This window comes from Daphnia pulex, chromosome 6 (assembly GCF_021134715.1).
Source record: "Daphnia pulex isolate KAP4 chromosome 6, ASM2113471v1".
Lineage (NCBI taxonomy): Eukaryota > Metazoa > Arthropoda > Branchiopoda > Diplostraca > Daphniidae > Daphnia > Daphnia pulex.
Window position 1 is genome coordinate 2290525 of NC_060022.1, and position 22961 is coordinate 2313485.

Genomic DNA, 22961 nt, shown 5'->3' on the forward strand with positions numbered 1-22961 from the left:
CAAAATTGTAAACGCTGCGCGCATAGAAAGCCGACCTGGGGGCCCATACAAGTCTACAAGCAGCGTCATTGTCACGTTTGAAGCGGCGGAGTTACCTGACTCGGTTAAAATACTGAACAGTATACACCGGGTAACCCAATACATCCCAGAGCCTACCCAGTGCTACAAATGTCGCCGGCCGGGACACATTGCCAAGGAATGCGGAGGAAAGCAACGGTGTGCAAGATGCGGAGGAGTGCACCTCACCAAAGACTGCACGGTAACGAGAGAGCACTGGAAGTGCCCAAACTGCAAGGGCCCCCATAGTGCAGCTTTCCGTGGCTGCCCCCAGTGGAAAGAAGCAAAGGCTGTCATCAGAATAGCAGTTGTGGAAAACATCCCTCGATCTGCAGCAGTGGCCAAAGTAAGAAGTGGTCAATCATATGCCGCGGCAGCAAAAGCAACGGATCAGAGCGATACACAAAAAGAAAAAACCTCGGAACCGAAAAACGCAGGCTCCTCCGACGAATCACCAGACAAAAATGCTCAAACAACCGAGCCCCTCCAAGAGGTGGCACAGCAAAGAGGGAGAAAAGATAAATTGTCCAGCGTAGAAAAAAAGCTGGAAGCCTTCATGAAGATAATGGCGCAATTCATGGACATCCTGAGTGCATGCACAAACAACCAACACCTAAGAACCCTCGCCGGAGCAGCCAAAGCTCTGTTGACACACGAAAGCAGTGAAAACAGCGACAGCAGCAAAGACGACAAAAGCAGTGACAGCGACGATGTCGAGGAAGAGGAAATTACACCTGCTCCCTTCACTACAGGAATCCAGAAAACACCAGAAAAGAAGAAAAAGAAAAAAAAGAACAAAAGAAAGAAAGAAGACGACCCCGTTGCAGTTAGCACCGCCAGTGCACAAACCAGCCAGTCAAAAGACGCCACATGATGACCAGATCTACAGCATTCTCTTTTAACAACCCCAAGACTCAAATCCGGATACTCCAATGGAACGCAAGGTCCCTTAACTCAAACGGAACCGAGTTCGTAAAGTTTTTATCTGAAATGACATCTCCTCCAAATATTATTTGCATTCAAGAGACGTGGCTAGACGAGTCTAAAGAGTTCGAAATTGACGGCTTCGATCACATCAGAGCGGACAGAAGAGACAGGATTGGAGGAGGAGTAGCGACTTTTGTCGCCATCGGCACCCCCTTCCGACAGATTGATCTGCCGCCATCCACACTAGAAGTAGTCGCAGTAGAGGTTTTCACCGACGGAAAAAGCATCTCCATTTGCAATATCTACCACTCAAGTCAGGAGAACGATGTGCAAGTTTTTGAAAATATCCTCAGAGATTTACCCCCTGACTCCACTCCTTTTCTGTGCGGAGACTTCAACAGCCACCACGAAATGTGGGGAGGAAAGAAAAACGACCACAAAGGGCTCAGTCTTGTATCTTTCATCGAAGAAAACGGGCTAGTTGCACTTAACGACGGGAATATAACGTACAGATCCAGTTCAGGAGCATCCTCCGTCCTAGACTTGACCATAACAACGCCAGATATTGCTGCAAAGTGCAGCTGGTCGGTCGTATCTGAATCAACGTTCGGCAGTGATCACCATCCAGTAATGACAAACATCGCCATACCGGTCCCCGTGGAACGCAGCAACAACTCTAGGTGGAATTTTAAAAAAGCTGACTGGGTCGGCTTTGCTCAAACGTGCGCAGACATATCCTACATGGACCTCTTCTCCACCGATATTGATGTTTTCAATAACAATGTGACTCACGCCATCATCCTAGCAGCCAGCAACCACATCCCAGTCGTGCGACAAGGACACCACAAGCCGGGCGTCCCATGGTGGAATGCAGCGTGTGCAGACGCCATCAAAGAAAAAGAAAAGGCCTGGGTGAGAGCAAACGCATCAAGAAATCCAGACGACTACAAAATATACAGCACTTTACGTAACAAAAGCCGATCGGTGATGCGAAACGCGAAGAAAGAGCACTGGCGAGCTCACTGTAGCACAATAAACAAGAACACAACGTCCCGTGATCTCTGGGAAAAAACCAACCAAATGCTGGGGCGAAACAACAAAACAAAACCGATCTCGGTGCTACTCGACAAAAATGGGACGTGTGTTACGGAGTCATCAGCAAAAGCCAACCTATTTGCAAAGCATTACAAAGCAGTGAGTAGTGACACCAACCTATCAGAATCCTTTCTCCAACACCGCCGAATTTCCGAACAGTCCATGGAAGATGGTGAAGCGGACGAGCCGGACGGACGGATAGAAGACGCAGAAATGAATGCAGATTTCTCAATGCAAGAGCTGACGACCGCCCTAAAAGAAGCAAAAGATACAGCAGTGGGAAGCGACCGAATATCTTTATCAATGCTACGCCACCTACCGGATACAGCCCTACGTACGCTACTGGCCCTGTACAACGAGTCCTGGAAACAAGGCACGCTACCGAAAGGATGGAAGCACTCGCTGATCATCCCCTTGTTGAAGCCAAACAAAACTGCATCGAAACCGGAGTCATACCGGCCGATCTCGCTTACCCCGGTGCCATGCAAGGTCCTGGAGAGAATGATTAAAATCAGACTCTCTTGGTACCTTGAGAAAAATCTCCTCCTCGCCCCAAATCAAAGTGGTTTCCGACGAAACAGAGGGACTATGGACAATTTAGTGAGGCTCGAAAATTCGGTCCAATCAGCCCTAAACAACAAAGGATATGTGATGGCAGTCACGCTCGATCTTGAAAAAGCCTACGACATGATCTGGATAAAAGGACTAATTTACAAGCTCAAAAAGCTCAGCATAAGAGGCAACATGCTCAAGTGGATTACCTCCTTTTTGGTCGGTCGGACAGCACAAGTATCGTTAAATGGAACTCGGTCCGAGCTCTTCTCCTGCCTAAACGGCACACCACAAGGAAGTGTCATCAGCCCGTTATTGTTCATCATCCTCATTAACGACATTGCCAAGAAACGCCGCTCCTGTATGTCGGGAATGTACGCCGATGACATTTTCATCTGGCAGAAGCACCGAAACTTACACTTCCTGAGAAAAAAGGTAGAAAAGGACACACAAGATGTTATCGTCGAGCTCAGACTATGGGGCTTCCTAGTTTCGGCAGCAAAAACCGGAGAAATAGTTTTTTCCAAGCGGAATATACCCGAAAATTTGAGCATCACAGTAGACGGAGCTAGCATCCAAGTGCAAAAGTCAATCAAACTACTGGGCATGACACTCGACAGCAAACTAAATTGGTGCAAACAAATAGACGACGTCGTCAGCAAGTGCTCAAAAGTTTTAAATTTACTACGCCTCATATCTGGAACGAAATGGGGCGCACACGCAAAGCCCATGCTACAAATCTACCAGGCTCTGATCCGCTCAAAACTCGACTATGGAGGAGAACTCATCGAGTCCGCCTCTATCACAGCAAAGAAAAAACTGGACAAAATCCAAGCACAAGCGCTGAGAACAGTGGTGGGTGCGCCAAGGGACACTGCAACAGAGGCCCTGCTACGAGAGACGGGCGAAATGCCCTTGCACCTTAGGAGAAATCTCGCCAGCGTCAAACATTATTTAAGGTGCTACGAGGTGAAGTCTGACCTGCTAGCAGAAAAAGAAGAGTGGTTCAAAAACGCCGAGCAGTGTTTTCTCTCCAGAGTCGAGTCCGTTACAAACACCTTGGACCATCATCCTAAATCAGTCGAGAAATTATCCATCAGCAAGCACCCGCCATGGCAGGCTTTGCTTCCGGAAGTCACGACGTACACACCAAACGACCTGAAATGGCAAAATGTGGTCCACATTTACACAGACGCAGCAAAATCAAAAGACGGGCGATGTGCTGTTGCCTTTGTGGTACCAGAGAAAGTCATCGTTGAGCAGAAGCGTCTGGTGGACGGTTTGGCGACAGCAAAGTGTGAACTCGTAGCAATACACCTGGCAGTAAAGTGGGCAGAAGCACACGCAACACTGGGGAGCTTTGTTATCCTAACAGACTCAAAAAAGGCATTGCAAATACTCCACTCAAGTAGTGAAAACAACAGTGTCAAAACAAGCACCGTGGACACCTGGCGAGCACTCTCCAGAGCTGGCACAACTGTCAGTTTTTCGTGGGTAAAAGGACACAGTGGAATATCCGGCAACGAGCAAGCTGATCGTGCTGCCAAAAATGGGCTGGAGCTAAAACCTAGCCTCAGCTGCAGAAGAGACACAAACGACATCCGTGAAAACGTTGAAGACCTCCTCCTGAAAAAATGGCAAGGCCTCTGGGACAAGCCGAAAACGGAATGTGGACTTTTCACCCACAGACACAGTCCAGTCGTGTCAAGAATCGCCTCCCTGTTCGGCCAGTCAAGAAGTGAGCAAGTGTTCTTATCGCAGATTCGCCTCGACATGCTGCCGCTAAACTATCGTCTGTTCAAACGCAAAAAACATCCGACCGGTCTCTGCTGCAACTGCGACGCCGAAGAAAAAGAAAATGTCGAACATGTACTGCTGGCCTGCCCGGCGTACGCAAAGGAGCGAGAAGAAATGGTGTACGTAGTGAGCGAAAACACTCCCACACTGCAAGAGCTGCTAAATTTCAACGACGAGGTAACTCTCAAAGCCGTTTTGGACTTCTTTAATGCCATAGGCATCAAAGCCCGACTCGGTTTCTAGCAAGAGAAACCAAAAACCTAAAGCCGGTGCCCAGCTTTCTCCCTAAAACGCATGTGCAAGTGGCGTAAATAGGCCTGCCGGCCTGGAAACGTCAAACCCCCATCCCCAAAAAACCAACCAACCAGATAAGAGAGCCAACAAGAGGGGGGTCGAAAGATTCAAGTGCAATTCACAAGTTATTATTTTTATTTTTTCTTCTTTTTATCATAGCAAGTGTTTAGAATTCTTTTTTCTTCCGCCATATTTTTGTTGTTCCATCCGGAAATCGATCGGAAAGCCCCTTCTTTTTCTTTCTCTCTTTCTTTCTTCTTTTCGATTGTTGAATAATGCATTAGCTTTCTTTGCTTGAATCTTGCCTTTTGGGTTTCACAGCTTGTGTGTGGACCAACTTGTGTGAAGTGTAGGCAATCGGGGTAGGAGGATCTCTCTTCCGACGCGTCCGCTGCACCGGTGTAGACCATTTGATTCAAAAAGTTCCCTCGTCGATTTTGGCTGAAATGGCAAAATGGGGGCCCCCAGTGTGGGAGGGAAAGCGGCCGATTCGAATCTCATTCGTGACGCCTGACTCGGCCGGAATATAAGAGAAGGCGACACAGTGTGCCATCGAGATGAACCAGCAGCAGCCAAAGCCAAAAGGAAAAAAAGGAAAGATAAAGAATGTGCGGCTTCAGCGTAGAGAGACTTGAGAGGGAAATAACTTTTTTGTGTGATAAGGGTCAAAATGTCAATATCGAACGCCCCAACGCAGTGGCCGGCCCCCCCCTCGGGCTCTTCAATTCATGTCTAATATCTATTCTATTTATGTTGTAATAGGCGGGCCATGGGGAGGAGGCTGACCCGTTGTCTCCGGTTTCCCTCCCGTCCCCGTGACCCCTTCGCTCTATAATAAAGTGACTGCCAAAATAATAAAAATAAAGAAACTTTCTCCGCACAAGTGCCATGAGCGCCGCCGCCGCCGTTTTTTTCTCTGCAACAGCAGCCAAAACATTTTTTTTTTTTTTTGTCCATCTTTACCGGTGAGAAAGAAATAAGAAGAAGAAGCTTCTCTGGTTTCGTGCCCAGAGGCCCAGCGCTCATCATCATCATCAACCGGTGTAGTGTACATCCCTCATCTTCTCCATGACTCCATCTCTCTCCTTGTTGCGAGCCCCTTATCCGGCGTTCTCTTTTTCTCTTGTTTGTTTCATTTTTCGTCTTCTCTCTCTTTTTGATTCGCTTGTCCGTGTTCACTCCGTGGATGGGGGAAACAAAACAGGAAGAAGGAGGAAACGACAAGATAAAGAACAAGAGAGACTTGCGTCTATGCGCGGACGTTCACATATCTCGGCAGTCGTCATTAGGCATTCACGGTCGTGATGGCCGTTCAACATGGCATGAAAATCGACCGAAACGATGACGACCGAGACCAACCAAAATCAAGAGAAGAAGAGGAGAGAGAGCGCGTTTATTTACTTGACTTTCTTTCTTTCTTTGCGTCGACGGTGGATGATGCCGATTGCGCCCGCACTGCCACGGCCGCGCTGTAATAATTACACGCGGACCGACGTGGAAAAAGGTGGAAGGTGAAGGTGCCATTAACCTTACGACGCCAGCGCGCAGCGCGGTAGGGGTGGGCGCCCTTTTTTTTCTGATTCGTGCCTCAAAACACAAATAGACAACCGCTTCGCTTCCTTGTCCTATTTTAATCATTTCATTTTTTCATTTTTATTTTTTTTATTTCGTTTTTCTGATATTTCGATGTTCCGCCGTCATCATCGGTTTCCCCCCATTTTATTTTCTTTGTCAAGAATGTGATTTTCTCTCTTGACTACATTTTTCTTCTTCTTCATCTTCTTCTGATTTCCATGTTTTTCTTTTGAATCTCTTTCGGCAATTGTTGAGCCGCCTGGGCTCTCCTTCTAACCCCCCCGTTTCATCACCGCCAAAGGAGCTTTCTCCCGACCATGTCGACTCCACTTGAGGCCTCGAGTCTTCCTTTTTTCTTTCTTACATTATGTATACATATTCATCGCTTTTCCCCTTCTTCCCGTTTAACCAAAACATGGAAAAAAAGGGGAGAGAAAAAAACGAAGAAAATTAATAAATATCACGACAACGCAGGGTTCCGGCCATTGACAACGCGCAGTCGAGACTGACTGGGCCCTTGTTGTTTCTAATGTCCCTGTTCTATTGCGCATCTCATTACTAAGACACACACATAGCCACACAAAGACAAGCGGCTGCTAAACGCCGAAAAAACGATGACGACACAACCGGTCATTGAATAGCTACGCCAAAAACGGGAAAAAAGATACAGCAAAGAATTTTACGTAAGGAAAAACAAGACACGACGACTCTCTCTCTCTCTGCGGGATTCATCGGAAAAAAAAGAATGAAATAACAAAAAACTGAAACAAAATATTTTGTTGTTTCACATTAACGGAAAAAGAAAAGAAAAAAAGAGTGGGAGGGTGGACTTACCGGATGATTTTGATGGCCACCTGTTGTCCTGTTTTGTGGTCTAAGGCACGGATCACTTGGCCGAAGCTACCCTTGCCGATGACTTCAAGGATCTCGTAGCGGAAAGCTACGTGATCGTGCATCACCTACAAAAAAGAAAGAAGAAAAGAACAAATCAAATGATGTAGTTGTAGTAGCGGATCGCTCGACCGAAACAATCTCAAAACATATTTGTTCGTCGGGCCGGCCGGCCATTGTCCAACTTGGCTGCGTGTTGGCCGACCATCTTTCAAACAAAAGTTATCCCCTTCTTATATTTTTTGGGTTAGAAAAGAAAAAGAAAAAAACATGATTATTGGCTCCCGACACGCTACTACCGTCCATCTCTCACGGCCCCAACATCAAATCGGCAAGCGAATGGCGAGGCGACAAATGAGACGCAGCCATAGCCAGAAAATAGGAAAATAGGAAAATAAGAGAAGGAAAAAATCAGCCGTTCGATTGCCGCGGTGTTAACTCACTTTATGATAGCTGCCGTTCTCGTCGTCGTAGCCGCCGTTCTGCGGAGCTCCTTCCTCGCCGTGAATCTTGCGTGCGTCCAATCCCAGGAACCAAATTTCCGGGTAGTGCTCCATCTCCAGCCGCTCGTAAGCCGTCAAACGGGAGCCATACAGACGCAGAGCCTCTGTGATTTAAAATATAGCCAATCATTCCAAATTAGAATGCATCGCAATCAGTCATGAATAAGAGACAAAATCCAGCCAATAATAATAATAATAACATGTCCTTGTAATCGCCTCGGCAATCCCGTTAGCAGGGCGTCATTCCGTGCGCATTTCAAGCAAGTCTGGCGGGCGGGCGAACGCCCAAAATACCAAAAGATCGAAAAAAAAAAGTGGGTAGGAAAAAGAATTAAGAGAAAAATCGACAACCGAGGACGTTAATCTCATTAGTCATGCCGGCGCAACATTTGCGTTTCCTCAACTGGTGAGTAAATAATCCACCGGAGGGGGGACAACCACCACACACGGCGTTGACAATGAATAAGGAAATGATGGAAATGCCATTAAACTAAAAAAAATGATTTCGGCGGTGACGAAGCGCGTGCCGAGCGAAAATCATTTTTAAAACTCGGATATTAACGGCCTTGCATATATCATTTACAGCCCAAAAGAAACTCTCATCCACTTTCTCATTCGACGTGTGCCGTCGAGCTCATCATCAACTGTGTGACGGGCAAAATGAAACGACGTCGGCAAATAACCCGGACCCTCAAATGAATGTCAGTTGTCTCTTAAGCAAAGTACTAACGTATGTTTGATCATTGGAGCGCGGCAAATTTGAAATAGTCTCCGCCGTCAGTCGTCGGCCAAAAACCAGCCATTTTGGAAATTGATTTCTGGTCGAATGAGCCGACTGCTGGGCTATATACTTATAAGAGAGAGAAAGCTAGCGGGTCTCTTTTGAGTTTGTACAATTTGTGGAATGCGCCCAACTCTGTTGGTTATGATTTGCTGTGCGCGGCCTGTGTGTGTGTTTAACGACTGATACCAATCATCACAAATAATAGAGTGCTGGCCCAGCTTTTTTTGTTTAAAACTATAAGACGTGTGTACCTGCAGGGGTGAGACAGGTGCGTTTATTGGGATCGGCCGTGCTGGCCACTCCCGGGCCCTGGCGTTTGCCAGTTCCGGTGACGGAACTACTGGAGCTGCTCGTCGTGCTGGTGGTACTGCAGCTGCCCAGAGGCAATTGAAGCAGAGGTCGATTGCCTCCCGTCAGCTGATGATGATCACCGGTGCTGGCCGTGCCACCGCCGCTGCTGCTGCTGCTCTCCGTTGTTGTCGTGCTGCCCAGTTTGCATCCGTCCAGACCGGGCGAGAGTCCGCTGCTTTTGCCCATCTGCCCTCCTCCAACCACAGGCGGCAACCTCTGCAATTCAGGAAAGAGAAAAGACGTTAATTCGATTCCAAAGAAATTTTCCCGCATTATGATAATGAAGGAGTCGATGCTCACGATCAAATAATCGAATCGACCGCTACATTAAACTTGTATTATTCTTTTTCTTTTTTTTTTTCTTCGAGTGTTCGTATACGTGTTTTATATTATATTCCCGATGTGTGTGCACGTAATAACATTGACGACCAGCAAAGTCTGGTAGGAAAAGTAACGGCGGATTCTGCTGGCCATGGTTTCGGATCATTAAAAACCGCAGACTCTTTTTCTTATTCACAAATGGCCTCTGCCCGTTTTTTTCATTCGGTTGCACGACGGCCATCGAAACAAAAAACCAAGGAACGTGCTGTATAAAATACCAAAAGCTGGTAATGCTATCACAGTCGGTTCCGTAACGATAATTCCGTGGTTCTGTAATAATTAATTTCCCTCGCTCGTTTTTTTTATTATTTCCATTTCACACATTCCTTTCCTTTTGTTGTTGTTGTAATCCTTTTTTTTGAGCTATTCTGGCCCAAAAGGAGTGGGGTAAAATGTTGAAACAAGTGTGACCATGGACGCGTTACGAGTTGAATGCGCTGCCGCCCGGTTTCTGTAAGAAAAAACTCAAATTCTCCGGTTGTTTTCTGGGCTGAAAATGGCCTCGAAGGACTCGATGGTATAATAACAATCGAATCGAATCCAATAAGCGTTGCGATATCGCCATAAAAATAGCGACGACGACGACGACAGTAAGGGGGGGTTGGAGACGCCCCGCAATGTCCTGTTGTTCGATGGTCACCTGGCTGATGTGGTGGCCATTACGTTGGATGGAAAGAAACACTCAATGGATGAATTTTACGGCGCGGATGGTACATGTGGCTAAGTATAGTCTCTCATTCTGCCTTGACTGCGAGGCGGAAAGACTTTATCGAGCGGGTCCGTCTACATCTCTGCCCGGCATCTAACCAAGGAGAGAGAGAGAGAGGAACCCATAACGACGCTGGCGACGGAATAAATCGATGGATTTACAATAGACAATATATAAGATATTGAGAAACGAACAAGAAACTGAATAGGGTCGTTGGCGATGATTGGAGCGCCACAGCGCCCAGCCGACGACGACTAAACGGCCAAGGCGAAAAAAAAAATCAAGATCTCAGAATAAGGACAAGAAAAAAAGTATTTAGACGAGATATGATGATGTCGAAGAAGAGAAAAAAACAAAATGCTTAAAGAGCTTTTTCGGTTCCTACAATGTGTGTATATTTGTTTTTTTCCTCTCTCTTGGCCGTCTATTCGCCGTCTATATTCTAGATGGCTTTGCGTGTGTAGACACTTTTCTCCTGACTTTCTAATCACGCGGTTGATCCGCAGCGGGTTTATATGCGTATATTTGGCGCTCTATAGATATTGCATAAGACGCAAAGCCCCTTGCAGATCTATCGCCTTCCTCTATTTTTCTTTCCTTCCTCGGAAATGCAGACTTCAACTCAATATAAACCCCACCACCGCCACCACCACCACCAACTGCTTGCTCTCATGATGAGGTTCATCCATCAGCTCTAATGAACCCTAGGCACAGCATAAGAGAGAGAAAAACCCGGCAGCTTTAGGGGCCCTGGAGCGCCCGTCCCCTGCCTATAGCGCGTAGGTAGTTAGATACAACCTCCAAGGTTTTGATTAGACAATCGAATTATAAAAAGATTGCTAGGCCCCCGAAAGAGTCAAAGAGAAAATACGTAAAGAAAGAATAAAGAAAAGGAATATCTTCGTATAGCATATGTTAAAGAACTTTCTCGGACACAATGGGATGCAAACCTTGCGGGGGTATAGACCGCTGAACTGATGGTTATAACTGCATGTATCTTTTTTGATTCCAATCTCTTGATTCTCCCTCCCCATCCAAACTAGTACGCAGATACGTCAGATGCTGTTGTTGAGGAGTAGGAGGCAAAAAAGGATTTCGCCTCATCAGCAAGCCACGGGGGTAGATGGGAAGAAAATTGACGTTTTATTTATGCCATAACAAAAGGGAAATTCTTTTTTTTTTTTCTCTCTCAGCAGAGTTCCCGTCTTCATTACAGACTATTATACACAGTAGAGAGACTATTGTTGAGTTGGATGTCTGTATTAGAACGGGAGAGAGAGCGTGGGCAGTTGCAGGGAGGAGCATATCGACCCACAAAACCATTGAATAGACGGGGTGGAGGGAGGAAAAAGACACACACACACACACACACAAGGCGCGTGTATATACCAGTTCAATTGAGAGAGATCCAGCCGGAATAATAATAATATATCCTCAACCACCACCACCACCGAAACCGCGGGATTTAACAAGATTTCTCGATCCATCCAATCCCGCGGTGGAGAGAGAGAGAAAAAAAAATTTTTCAATTAGTCAAAGCCGCTGGCGACGACTATCCAGGTACACAAAAGTTTGGGTAGGATTGATCCTGAACTCCCCCTTTTTTTCCTGGTAGAAAGAAGAGGGGGGGAGCTCTACATCAAAACCCATGGAATACAATCACGAAGGTGCTCCGCTGTCACGTACACGCCCATCTACACACACAGACACACACACAGGGGAAAGTGGAAAAAACAAACAAAAAAGAAAAAAAAAGAAAATCCCAGTTCATTTTCAGCTCTCGAAACTGATTTTGTCAAAGGCTTTAATAATCAACAGATCCTTCTCCTCTCTCTCTCTCTGGAGAGTTCTAGGGTGGGGGGCCTGGAGCCCTGGAAAAAATATCAGAAAAGGACACGTTTTTTCACTCACCCAGCGGAACAAATTTTATAAGAAAATTGAATCAGTGTTCACAAGAACGGAAACTGGACTGTTACACACACACACACAGAGACACACAGACACAAAAGGATGGAAGGGGAGAGGAGCCGTGCCTGCTCTATCGAAAGATGTTGTTTAATGATGGCTGATGAGCCCTGTCGATATGGCAACAAGCAATCGATGGCCTGTTGGCCTTCTTTGCTCCAGAGTGCGTCTCTCTCTCTCTCTCTCTGTGCGTGTGTGGATTTGCCAGCGGGATTTGAGGATGCAGAGCCGGGCGAAATCAGTGGGCAACAAGAAAAAGACGTAGAGACGTAGAGATAGTGTGTGGTACGTGTCGCAAAAGGGGGTTCTGTATATTATGTTGGATCGATAAGTCTCGCGGCCGCTTCTCTTTCTCTTTACAGTCGCCACCATCGCACAGCTCTTAAGGTATCTGCCATAGTAGTACCAACCTCCTCCTCCTCCTACTCTCTGCTAAACACACACACGCACGCAGAGAGTTGGCTCTCTTCTATCAAGGGTGGCTGCTGTGTGTGTGTCTGTGACGTGCGAAGCCCGCGCGCGCGTTCACGGCCGCCGCCCAGGTAATGAGAGCCCAGCACTGACCTTTGCACATTCGAGGGGCTCGGCTATTTCCTGGAGACAAATCCCGTCAAGATGAGACAAAAGCTAGCTACTCTTGTTTTCTTCCTTATCAAAGACATACGTATTCGGATACGACAGACCAAGTCCGAAAGGATACGACGTATCTCATTTGCGTGGCTTAATGAGAAGAAACGGGAGACGTTACGGGGTCAGTTTGGGAGTTGACATTTCTTGTAATACTACTTTGTATGATGTAATATCTATCGAACTCTTAAACAAGGTCGGAAGCCAGGCGAATTCAATTTCAAATGAATACAAGAGATTTGACGGTGGTTGGGTGGTAATACCAACTGTTTGACGCGTAGGTGCTGACGCTTGCCGTCCAGCGGATACGTGAAATACTGGTGGCGCTTATCCATTTCGTCGCCTGGCACTTAATAACTTTCTACGCCGATGATGCACTGCCGTCGACACGGACGTCCGGCGGCGGTCGCTGGACGCTTGGAATGTGTACCAAAGTAGAGATGACTGTGTGCATAGCGTCCTCCGACAAACACAATCGGAAAACAAACAAAAAATATTTCGGAACTTTTTGGGGTTGATTTTTAAATATTTCGCGCGGGAAATTCAAAAAACGGAGGAGCAGCAAGGATCTAGGAGGAGTAGTTACTGCTGACAGCCAACACAACCAACTGCGCATCCATCAGACGACGGCCGAGGTAGCGACGCTACTGATCCCGCTCCTACAGCCCGGCGCGGATCTCTTCTTCTTCGTCTCCTCCGCACTCCCTCCCCGCGCTCCTATCAGTCTGCCCACCTTTTTGGTCGGGGACCCCGCAAACCCCCCCACCACCCCTTCCTTTTTAGTTTACATTAGACACACAGGGGCACTCACTCTCTTGTCAAAAAGAAAAACAAACTCTCGTGTCAACAAAAGAGCCATGGATTTTTCTTCTCCCTCCTCTTCCTTTTGAATTGATAGACGCCATCATTGTGGGAAGGGGAATAACCATCACCTCTTCCTTCTTCTTATTTAGTTCGCCCTGCATATTACGAACGCACATCGTCATAAAGAAGCCCTATATGCGTAGAACGCATTTGAAGAAAAATGGGAGAGAGAGAGAGTGAACGGGGAACAAACAAATGATTGAAGCGCAGGCGCGTTCTTCAACATCAACTGGTCATTGCGCCAGCGCAACGATGACAATAGACGGCGGTGGTGGCAAGCAGCTCCTCACCCAAATCACCGCATACTCACATCAAATTCTACATAAATTTCTGGCTGAAATTTTAAAGAAAAAAAAAGGAAAACTAAAGCAAAAGATTACGAAATGATTCCCATCCGGTCAATCACAACACACGCCATTGTTTCGTGAAAAGGAAGAAGAACAAAAAGACGGTCCGTCCGGGAAAAGAAAGAAAGAAAAAAAAAACCAAAGAAAAATCGACTGCCGAGCTGTTATTAGTCGCGAGCTTATACATTCACAGTAGCGGAAGACTACCGACAAACACGCCAAAGGAAAATGAAACCACATGCCTTGAGGCTATCTCTCAAAAGTTAACTTTTTTTTTTTTCCGGATGGATGGACGGATAGTGGGGGCGTGTGTGAATCCCAACAACAACAACAACGGCCAACGATATCAGAAATAAAAAAGCAAAAAGTTTTTATGGTCAGATGGACGATGGTAGAGTACGTGCACATTCTCCATTATAACCATACCACCGTCCTCCCTGCCCTTTTTCCCAGTCAATCCCGTCCAATAAATAATGAGACGTGATCCTTCAATAAATCCCGACGGGACGATATAGATATCCCCCCCCCTCTCACGTAGGAAGGAAGGAATGAAGAGAAGGAAAATAAAAAAAAGTTGCTTTTGACGAGTCATCATTATCGAATCATATCTAATCATTTTCCCCTCGGATGATGATACGATCACGAGCACGAAAACAAGATGAAAAACAATCACAATGTCTCACGTCGTTATTCATATGGGGGTGAAACTGCCAGGTTGTTTGCATTAATAAGATATTACAACTTTGGTTTTGTGTTACGGTTTTTGTTTTTTTAAACAAGAAATTGATGCTGCTGCTGCTGCTGGCAAGAAAATAACAAAGTTGACACAAGTGACAATCCTGTCGGTAGATGCCCCCAACGGTATACAGACAGCGTTCAGCAGCAGCAGGATGTGCGTGTGTGTGTGCCTTTCTCTTTCTTTTGCGTCACCCGTCAATAAACGTGCGCTCGCCAGAGTCCCTCGTGGTGGCGCGGGAGAACTTAAAAGGAAGAACAAGTCTGAGACGTCGATTGAAAAGGATAAGGAGGGAAAAGTATATGGCGCTCGTGAGCGGATGGCATTAGGTAACGTCCAAATAAGAAAGAAAAAAAGGGGGAAAGAAACAAAAAATCATGTCATCCGATCGTAACATGCCGGAGACAATAAAGTCTCAATGCAATAAGTTGTCGCATACCTCAAATAAACTATTCCAACTATTTCGCCTGTGCCAAAATGCGATTAAAAACTTGTGTGTTTGTTACACACATACAAGTTCATTGGCGAGTTGAACTCCGGAGCTCCCGCATTGATAAATAAGAGATGCGCAGTGCAGTGAATGTTAACGATAATTTACAAGCTCGATTGTTTTTTTAATAATGAACAAGACTATGCGTAGCGGCCGTATCGAATTATCGACCGGGGCGGCAACTCTAATCATCTCGGCCGGCGAGTGCTGCAATCAAATTGAGAACGCGTGGACTCAACGCCCTGCAAAACGTAAAAGGAGAGACTTGGCCAACTATCATTGAGTCAACCCGAGTTCAAAGAAACAACTTGATCTCGTTGAACCAAGTAGTAACAAAAGTCAAATCCCCTTTTTTCCCTTGGAAAGCAAAAACAACAGACGAAATTAGGTTGGAATCTTCCGTGTTTTACACTGGGCTGTCGTGCGGGCTGTGTCTAATGCGCAACCCAATGTAGGCCAACGGGTTCGGGTATCCAACAGCTAACGCTATAGCGTGATTTTTCGAGCGAAGAAGAAGAGCACAAGTGAAAAAGGGAAAAAACCATCGGCCGGAATGAGAGCCGACATAAACGAGAACAAAAAGACGCGGAACAAAAAATTGTCTCGTTTTGGTGGTAGAAAAATCAGAAGAAGAAGAAAACCTGTTTCCGACCCAGTGCTGCTGCTCAATGTTCTATTCAGTTGGCGATATTAAGGCCGAAAGAAGAGAAAGAAAAAAGCTATTGAGGACGGCCGACTGAGTGTGCGAGTGTTAATCAGCTGTGGCAGATATACACACACGTAGCAGCTGACCGCACGAGACAATTGACGCACGTCAGATGCCAAGGCTTGAAGTTGTTCAAACTTTTTTTTTTTTTTTTTTTTTTTGGGTTTTCGTTGGCCCCCATCAACATCTATCGATGCATTTTGCCTTGTGCTCGTTGGCTCTTTTATCATCTGATTATTTGAGTTGGGCCTTTTTTCGGCTTCTCAGACCTATACGGTACTACGGTACCCTATTATGCAATTGGGAGAGAAGTTGCCTTGCGGGTAGGAAGGGTTCCGATTTCACACAAATTATATCCTCCTTATTTCCCGTGCGATTATTAGTTTTAGCCAGAAAATAGGAGGAGGCGGTTTCGTTAGTTGGGCATGGAAAAATTCAGAAAAAAGAAAGAAAAAGAAGACGAAGGCTGGGCACACACAAACGTGGCCGTCCGGTTTGGAATGATAATGATGATGATGATGAAACGTTGTTTTAAGAAAAACCGCGAAGCTCTTGTTTTCAACCAGTTGGTTTTGAAAGAGAAAATCACGAAGCCTTCCATCCCGAAACAAACAAACAAAAAAAACCCCAGCAGAATAATAAACGAAACAACAACCCAAAAAAAAATGTGAACTCAATAATATACAAATACAAATGAATTCGCCTGACTGCTGTGTATCCAATGCGATTCGGCTCGAATTGAACGGGAATTATTATTTTTTGTTTCTTTTCTTTTCTTTTTTAGATGATGTACCATGTGAAAAACCATTTTTTGGCCAGAGATATCATTTCTTTGTTTCTGCCATATAAAGCTCTTCTCTCTCATCTTACGACTCTTTTTTTTTTATATTTTAATATCCGGTGTGTGTATATTTATGTACGCAGAGTGGTTGCTGGCTGCTGGGTTCTGCTGGCAGTTATATGAGTTATCACCAGGGCGATCATCGATCAAGTGCTCCAAGTGAAAAACAACGGGGGGTGTAGACGTTTTACAACGCCGTGGTCGTTTCAAGTTTTCCGTCCTTCCCAATATGCCGGACTCGGAGCTAGCTAGCCGGGTTAGGTTTAATACGACTGCACATTTATTATTATTAGATTTCCTGATTCAATTTTCATCGACCAGGAAAAAATAACAAAAAAGGAGAGAGAAAGAAGACGCGCTCATCGGCGAAGCGCATCAACAGAGCAGAAAAATAGGAACACAAAATAACAAAGAAAAAGAAACAACTGATTGACGCCTGGAGCTGAATTACCGCCCGCTGATGGACACAAACGACTTGTGATTGAATTGAATTTGATTTTCGCCGAAAGAGAAAATCACATGCGCCTTCCCCCCCTAACCACCGCGTCGATATTTTCCTCGTACCCACCTCTTACATCTTACGATTGACTCCAAGTCGTATATGACGTAGAGTATGCAGTTGTATGCAAATTTCAATCGAAATTGGGAAACCAACACGGAAAAATGCAGCGCTTATTTCCTATTATATTGACAGTAGATGTATAAGATGATGTTGTATTAAATCAAATGTGACCCGGTTTTTCTACGCTTCTTCTTTCCCATCAAAAATGAAAAAAAGAATTGAACAAGAAAACTTGTCGGGAGAAGATTGGAAACGGTGCAGTAATCCACGACAGGAAAGAGTACGGGCTCGTGATTTCAATCTGATTGTTGGAAACGTTTCAAAAGAAGAAGAAGAAGAAGAAAAAATTCACATGAAGGAACACGCTGTCAGTAGTCCAACAGGAAAAGCTCTTTCTCTGTGACTGCGTCCTCCCAACAGGAATTTTCTCCAACCATCATAACATTTAACAAATGTGTCATGATCACAATCTAACGTGTCGGCCGGGCCTTTTTAGATTCCCACTGCTGACCAAGCTCTCTCCCAACAACTGCGAATGATGCGCCCATCACGTCTACCAGTTAAAATATGATTTGAATTCGGAATGCCCAGCGAGATTATTCATCATCTTTCACGATATCATTTCGCACTGATGGCCTTTCCCCTTCGTCGTTGTCCATTTGAACGCAACATTTTCGTTTTTATTCAACCACTTCCTCGTATAGTTTTGGGATGGTGGAATAAGTTTTACGGCACGATTCAATCGGCGACCAACCCACCGACCTCAAGGTATATATCCACGTAGAATAAAATAAAATTATTAACGATCCTACAGGGTGGATGGACCTCCCAAACTTATGTTATTTTGTGTGGAAGAAAATAAAAGGTGAAATCAAACTGATCTATGAAGAGGGCAGTCTCACTGGGAGAGAGGAACGAAAGATAGAAACAACACAAAATCCCAAAAGAAGAAGAGTCCTGGGTTTTTGTGTGTCTATTAAGAGAAATCACGTCGTAATGCCAGGATTTTTACGATGTCAAAAGTAGGGCCCCGTGAAAACGGTTGAGCAGCGAAATAAAAATAAAAAAAAGGAGAGAGAGAGACCACAGCAGACAGCAAACAACAAACAGCAGACTCTCCAACAGCCAAAGAATCTGTTGCTGAGGTTTCAGTTGTTTTTCTTTCTTTCTTTTTCTCTTTCTTTCGGGGAGTCCAGTTAAATTTGCTGGAGAGGAAAAACGAAACGAGCGCCGCTCACGCACCACTCTATATGTATTACGGCGACACGTTGTGCAGATGGGACTCACGAAGCGCATCAGACAGAGAGAGAAAAGAGAAGTTGATTCGTTTGAGGCTTAAGGGACAATCGAGGGGCGGATTTGACTGAACTGCAGATGGTAAATCTGCTCGTCAAACAAGAAATCGAATCGGCAGATTCTTAAATCAAAAAATGAAAGAGAAGAAATTTGATATCAAAAGAGGCTCGATCGACTGAACGATCACGATGACAACTTCATCCGAGGGCAAAAAGAAGCGACTCCACCCAACAGTCTAGTCTGCCTTTTTCTTTTCCTTTTGTCTTCACCTCGTCATAGGAGTCGAATAATGGGCTGATGATAATACGATACAACCAAAAAATTCTTGGAAAGGAAATAAAAACAAATTGGAATCGAGACAGAAAGGACAACGCCCCGTTTCAAAAGGAAAAATAAAGAGCAAACTATTTCCCCCCGACGGATACATTCATTTGAATAAACGCTGCGTTTAACAGGTGAACGCGGGCATTATATGCGCCTTTTCGCCATAGAGCGAAATGAATAATATTTCCCCTCTTGTTGTTGTTGTTGTGTAAAAAAGGTTACGGAAACAAGCTCAATTATATATCTGCATATCGACGCCAAGGCGGCGTGTTGCAGCTGGATGGCAATGACACAAATCACGACCAGCCAACCGTGGCTGCCGGCATTATCGTGTTCATTATACTAGACGCACTCCCGCAATACGCAACAATAGATTTTTTCTCCTTTTTTCTGAAACGTATTTTTTTTAACTGTAGCGAAATAATAATAAAAAAAGAAGGTGAATACAATATGTCGTTCTTTTTTCGCCTGCCTTTTGTGTACACGCGTGTGTGTATGTATCATTGAATATATTATTGCGTAGCGCTCTCAGACCGCAGAGTTTTTGGTCACGGTCGCCGAACGCTCCCGAAGATGATGATGAGAGAGTCCTTCGACCCAGCCCCAAACCGACAAAAGGTTTTTATTCAAGCTGACAAGGTTATGGGAAAACGGTGGTCACACAAGTGAAAAGAAAAGAAATGACGAAAAAATAAAATTAAAAAACCCCATATAGAACAATTTTTCGAGAGCAACAGCACTACCAGTCACGGCTAAGGATTATTATTTTCGAAATAAGAAGAATGTGGAATTCACGCTCAAGATGAAGGACACACCAGAGAAAATTGGATTATACCCCCCTCCGAAAGAAAAAAATATAAATTTAAATGTTACGGCGTCGTTATTTACATTTATAATCGCAAAGAAGAAGAAGAAGAAAGTCTGACCGAGTAACCAAGTTAATGGCAAAGGGGAACTTTTCCGTCGTCATTTCAAAAAAGAAGAAGAAGAAGAAGGAAAAATTGGTCGAGAAAGAAGTTAAGAGTGTCACGGAACGAGTTTTTTTTTTTCTGATGTGTTTGTTTGTTCCCTTTTCATCAGTCGAGTGCTCAATTTCGATCCATCTTCTTCTTCTTCGCCCCCTTTCGCCACTCTCTCTCCGCGTGTGACAAGGGAGACGACTTCCATCGGGGGGTCCCTCGCCAGTTTCCGCCCCTGCGCCTTCACCTTATTCAGCGGCAGTTCAACCAGTCCCGGGCGACGACGATGAGCCCATTTTCTACACTACTTACAACTTACTTCCACCACTACACTACTACTAGACTGCTGCTAGATGCCGAGACTACATCAACAACAACGAGGTTAATTAGTTGCGACCCCGAAAAAAGAAATCGGGCTACACTGCGTGAATGACACTATGTAGCTCGGCCCTGCACGACACACACACACACACAACAACATCTGGCTATAAGGAAAAAGTGAATCAATTTTCTGTTTGTAGTATCATGCAAACAGGGGAGCAAGAGCAAGAAAAAGAAAAAAACTCAAATCGTCATACATCATGCCAAGAGTATTAAAGGAAAGCGTTATTTATGCGTGCGAGCGCCCGTAACCCGGGAATGATGTACCGTGATGAGCGTGAAAAACAACATTCACCTTCTTCTTTTTTTCCCCCCTTTAAAAAAAATTTTTTATTTAGATTTACTGCACATCCCACAAAAGTTCATTGAACATTAATCAGACACTATATTTCTTTTCCTGAATGATGGTTCAATTTAACCGAATTCTCTAGTGGAGGAACTTGTTCAATCGCGTCAAAGGTGCGCCCAACTTTCACCGGCAGTGGAAAAAAAAACTACACAAGTTCCAGAAAACCCAGCAGTCGATATTTATTCATTTTTTTAGTTTTTTACCCTAGATATCTTGCTGTGATTTCTCCCGTAACCCCGCGTGAACGCTGTGCGTACATCCAAGTCAAGAGTAATCCAATACGGATGAGAGAAAAAATGGAGGAATCAAATAACCGAACGGCGACAATAATGAGGTCGACTGGAAATAGTTGGAGAAAATCAGAAAGCAGACGAATTCTCTCATTCCCGAAATGTTTTCCTTTTTTCTCAAAAAGAATTTTTTTTCCCCAGATGGTCGAAAGATTTCCGAGTTCGATTCAGCCCCCCCCCCCCCGAAGAATTTAGACGCGGTGGCCATCGATTTTTATTTGATTTTATTTTTAAAAGTTGTTATTTTCTCACGAAAACTTTTTTTTATTAGATTCTAACTTTATTTTTAGACGCATAAGACTTGAGTTAAAGAAAGAAAAAAAGCCCCAGAGTGAAACAATGGTTAGTGTGCAGTATCACAAGATGGTGTGGCGGGTGGGGGGGATATGAAGAACCGGATGTTAATCAGAGTTGTCGGTTTTGCGTTCAGCGCTCTCACGCTCTATACCCTCCAACCAGGCCGACTGCTGCCGAGGAGATTTGATTACCATCGTCTTGTATATCTAACTACGTACGTACACTGTCGGCTGGCTGCTCAATGCTCATGTAGTTACAAAGATTTTCTCTTTTTTCTTGTCGTGGCCTTATTACACACAACCAGATATTGGAATTCCACGAACCAAAAAATAAATAAATTGACGTTGTTTTGGGTTATGGACACACATGTTTAGGCAGAAAATGTCCAAGTTGGATTGCCGCTTCCGTCTACGTCACCCGCGGGCCCGAGCCCTGGTGGTTGTTATAAAAGTGGACGGGGGTTGTCTCTGTCTCCCCCACTTGAATTCACAGACAGCAACAACAACAACAACAACAACGAAAGAGTAGACAACAATGAGAATGTGGCAATGACAATGTCGTGCAACCTAACAACCAAAAGCGACGGCCAATAGTTTCCTACCGGTTGCGGATGCAACAATTGTCTACCATAATATTATATGTGTACCTGATTCCCTCCCTCCCTCCCTCCCCCAGCCCTCCTATCCACTTCACTCTTTTGCATCCTCCTCCTCCTCCTCCTTCCTTCTATAGATCTAATCTATACGCACTCCCTTCCGGTACCGGATGTCCTCCACACACACAAACCCCAAAACATGTCACCCATTGTTATCCGCAGAGACACAGACAGCAGACATCTATATGTACAAGAATATTCTTATTTTCATTCGACCAATTTGAAAGTGAAATCTTTTGTTTGATTCAAAAAATATAATTTTTTGAAAAAAAACAAACAAAAGAAAGTCAACATCGCCGCCAATTTTCAAAGAAGTAGCCCGGGCAATAAAAAATAAACAAAAAATAGAAAAAATTCTGAATTGATAAATTCAAATCACGAATGAAGAGATTGTGTCATTCAAATGTCGCGCTCCGTCTGCACAGCAGACGATAAAAATAGCGACACGAAAGCAAAAAATGAGTCGTGAAATAAAAGAAAAAGAAAATTCGCATAATAAGCCATAAAAAAGAACAGCAAAAAGCCAAATGAGGAAATGGAAGAGAAAACAAGAGGAACAACAACAACAGCAAACAACAGCAACAACCATTGACCTCTTGGCTCGGGACTCTCGTCATTTTCAATTCGTCTGTTGTTGTTGTTGTTCTCCATCTCCGACCGACGTCGTCGTCGACGTCGTTCCTCCATCTTTTTTTTTCACCCATCGCTAGGTGATTGACTTATTGATGATGTCGAGATTGTTCGACAACAACAACAACAAAAAGGAACCAAAATAAAAAACATCTCCATGGGATCCTATTGTTTTTTCCTTTTTTTCCCGAGCCAACTGGGCGTGTACACGAGTGTCTGCTGGCTGTGTGAGCGAACGAAAAACACCTACACGCGTTCAGTTGATTACTCCGGAAAAGGAGAGCTCTTGTAAACCCCCCCCCCCCCCGAAAATCTTAAGCTTTTTTTTATTATTATTATCGGGAAGAGATTCACGTTGATTATTCGATTCAATAAACAGCGCAACCGAGAAGGAGAAGAAAATGGGGGAAACAAAACAAACGCCTCGAGAGTTAATTCCGGAAAAAAAAAAGATTCGCTCGGCTGAGCTCCCCGCAGCTTCAAGAAACAAAAAAAAAAACATTAAGAAAACAAATTCCCCGGACAAACGAAAAAAAGATTTTCCCGCACTCGTTTTCATTTGCCAGCAGTTGTTGTTGTTGGCTATTTAATTGCGTTGAAAAAGAAACAAAAGAAAAATGTTGGGAGAAATGACTGGAAAAAGGAGGGACCTCGAACCCGTACATACAGCCAGCCAGCGGATGCTTCCGTTTCTGCTGCGTTCACATGCATCCGTCTCTTTACACG

At 44.8% G+C, this 22961-nt stretch overlaps 1 protein-coding gene across 1 annotated transcript in view; it reads right to left on the reverse strand.

Moving 5' to 3' along the window:
• LOC124196356 overlaps window positions 1-22961 on the reverse strand; it is a 34824-nt gene that overhangs the window by 8163 nt on the left and 3700 nt on the right. The window contains exons 2-4 of the mRNA XM_046591372.1: window positions 8727-9042; window positions 7632-7795; window positions 7132-7256 (exon numbers count right to left, since the gene is read on the reverse strand). Of these exons, the coding sequence (XP_046447328.1) occupies window positions 7132-7256; window positions 7632-7795; window positions 8727-9042 (605 nt within the window). The remainder of the gene's footprint in view (window positions 1-7131; window positions 7257-7631; window positions 7796-8726; window positions 9043-22961) is intronic.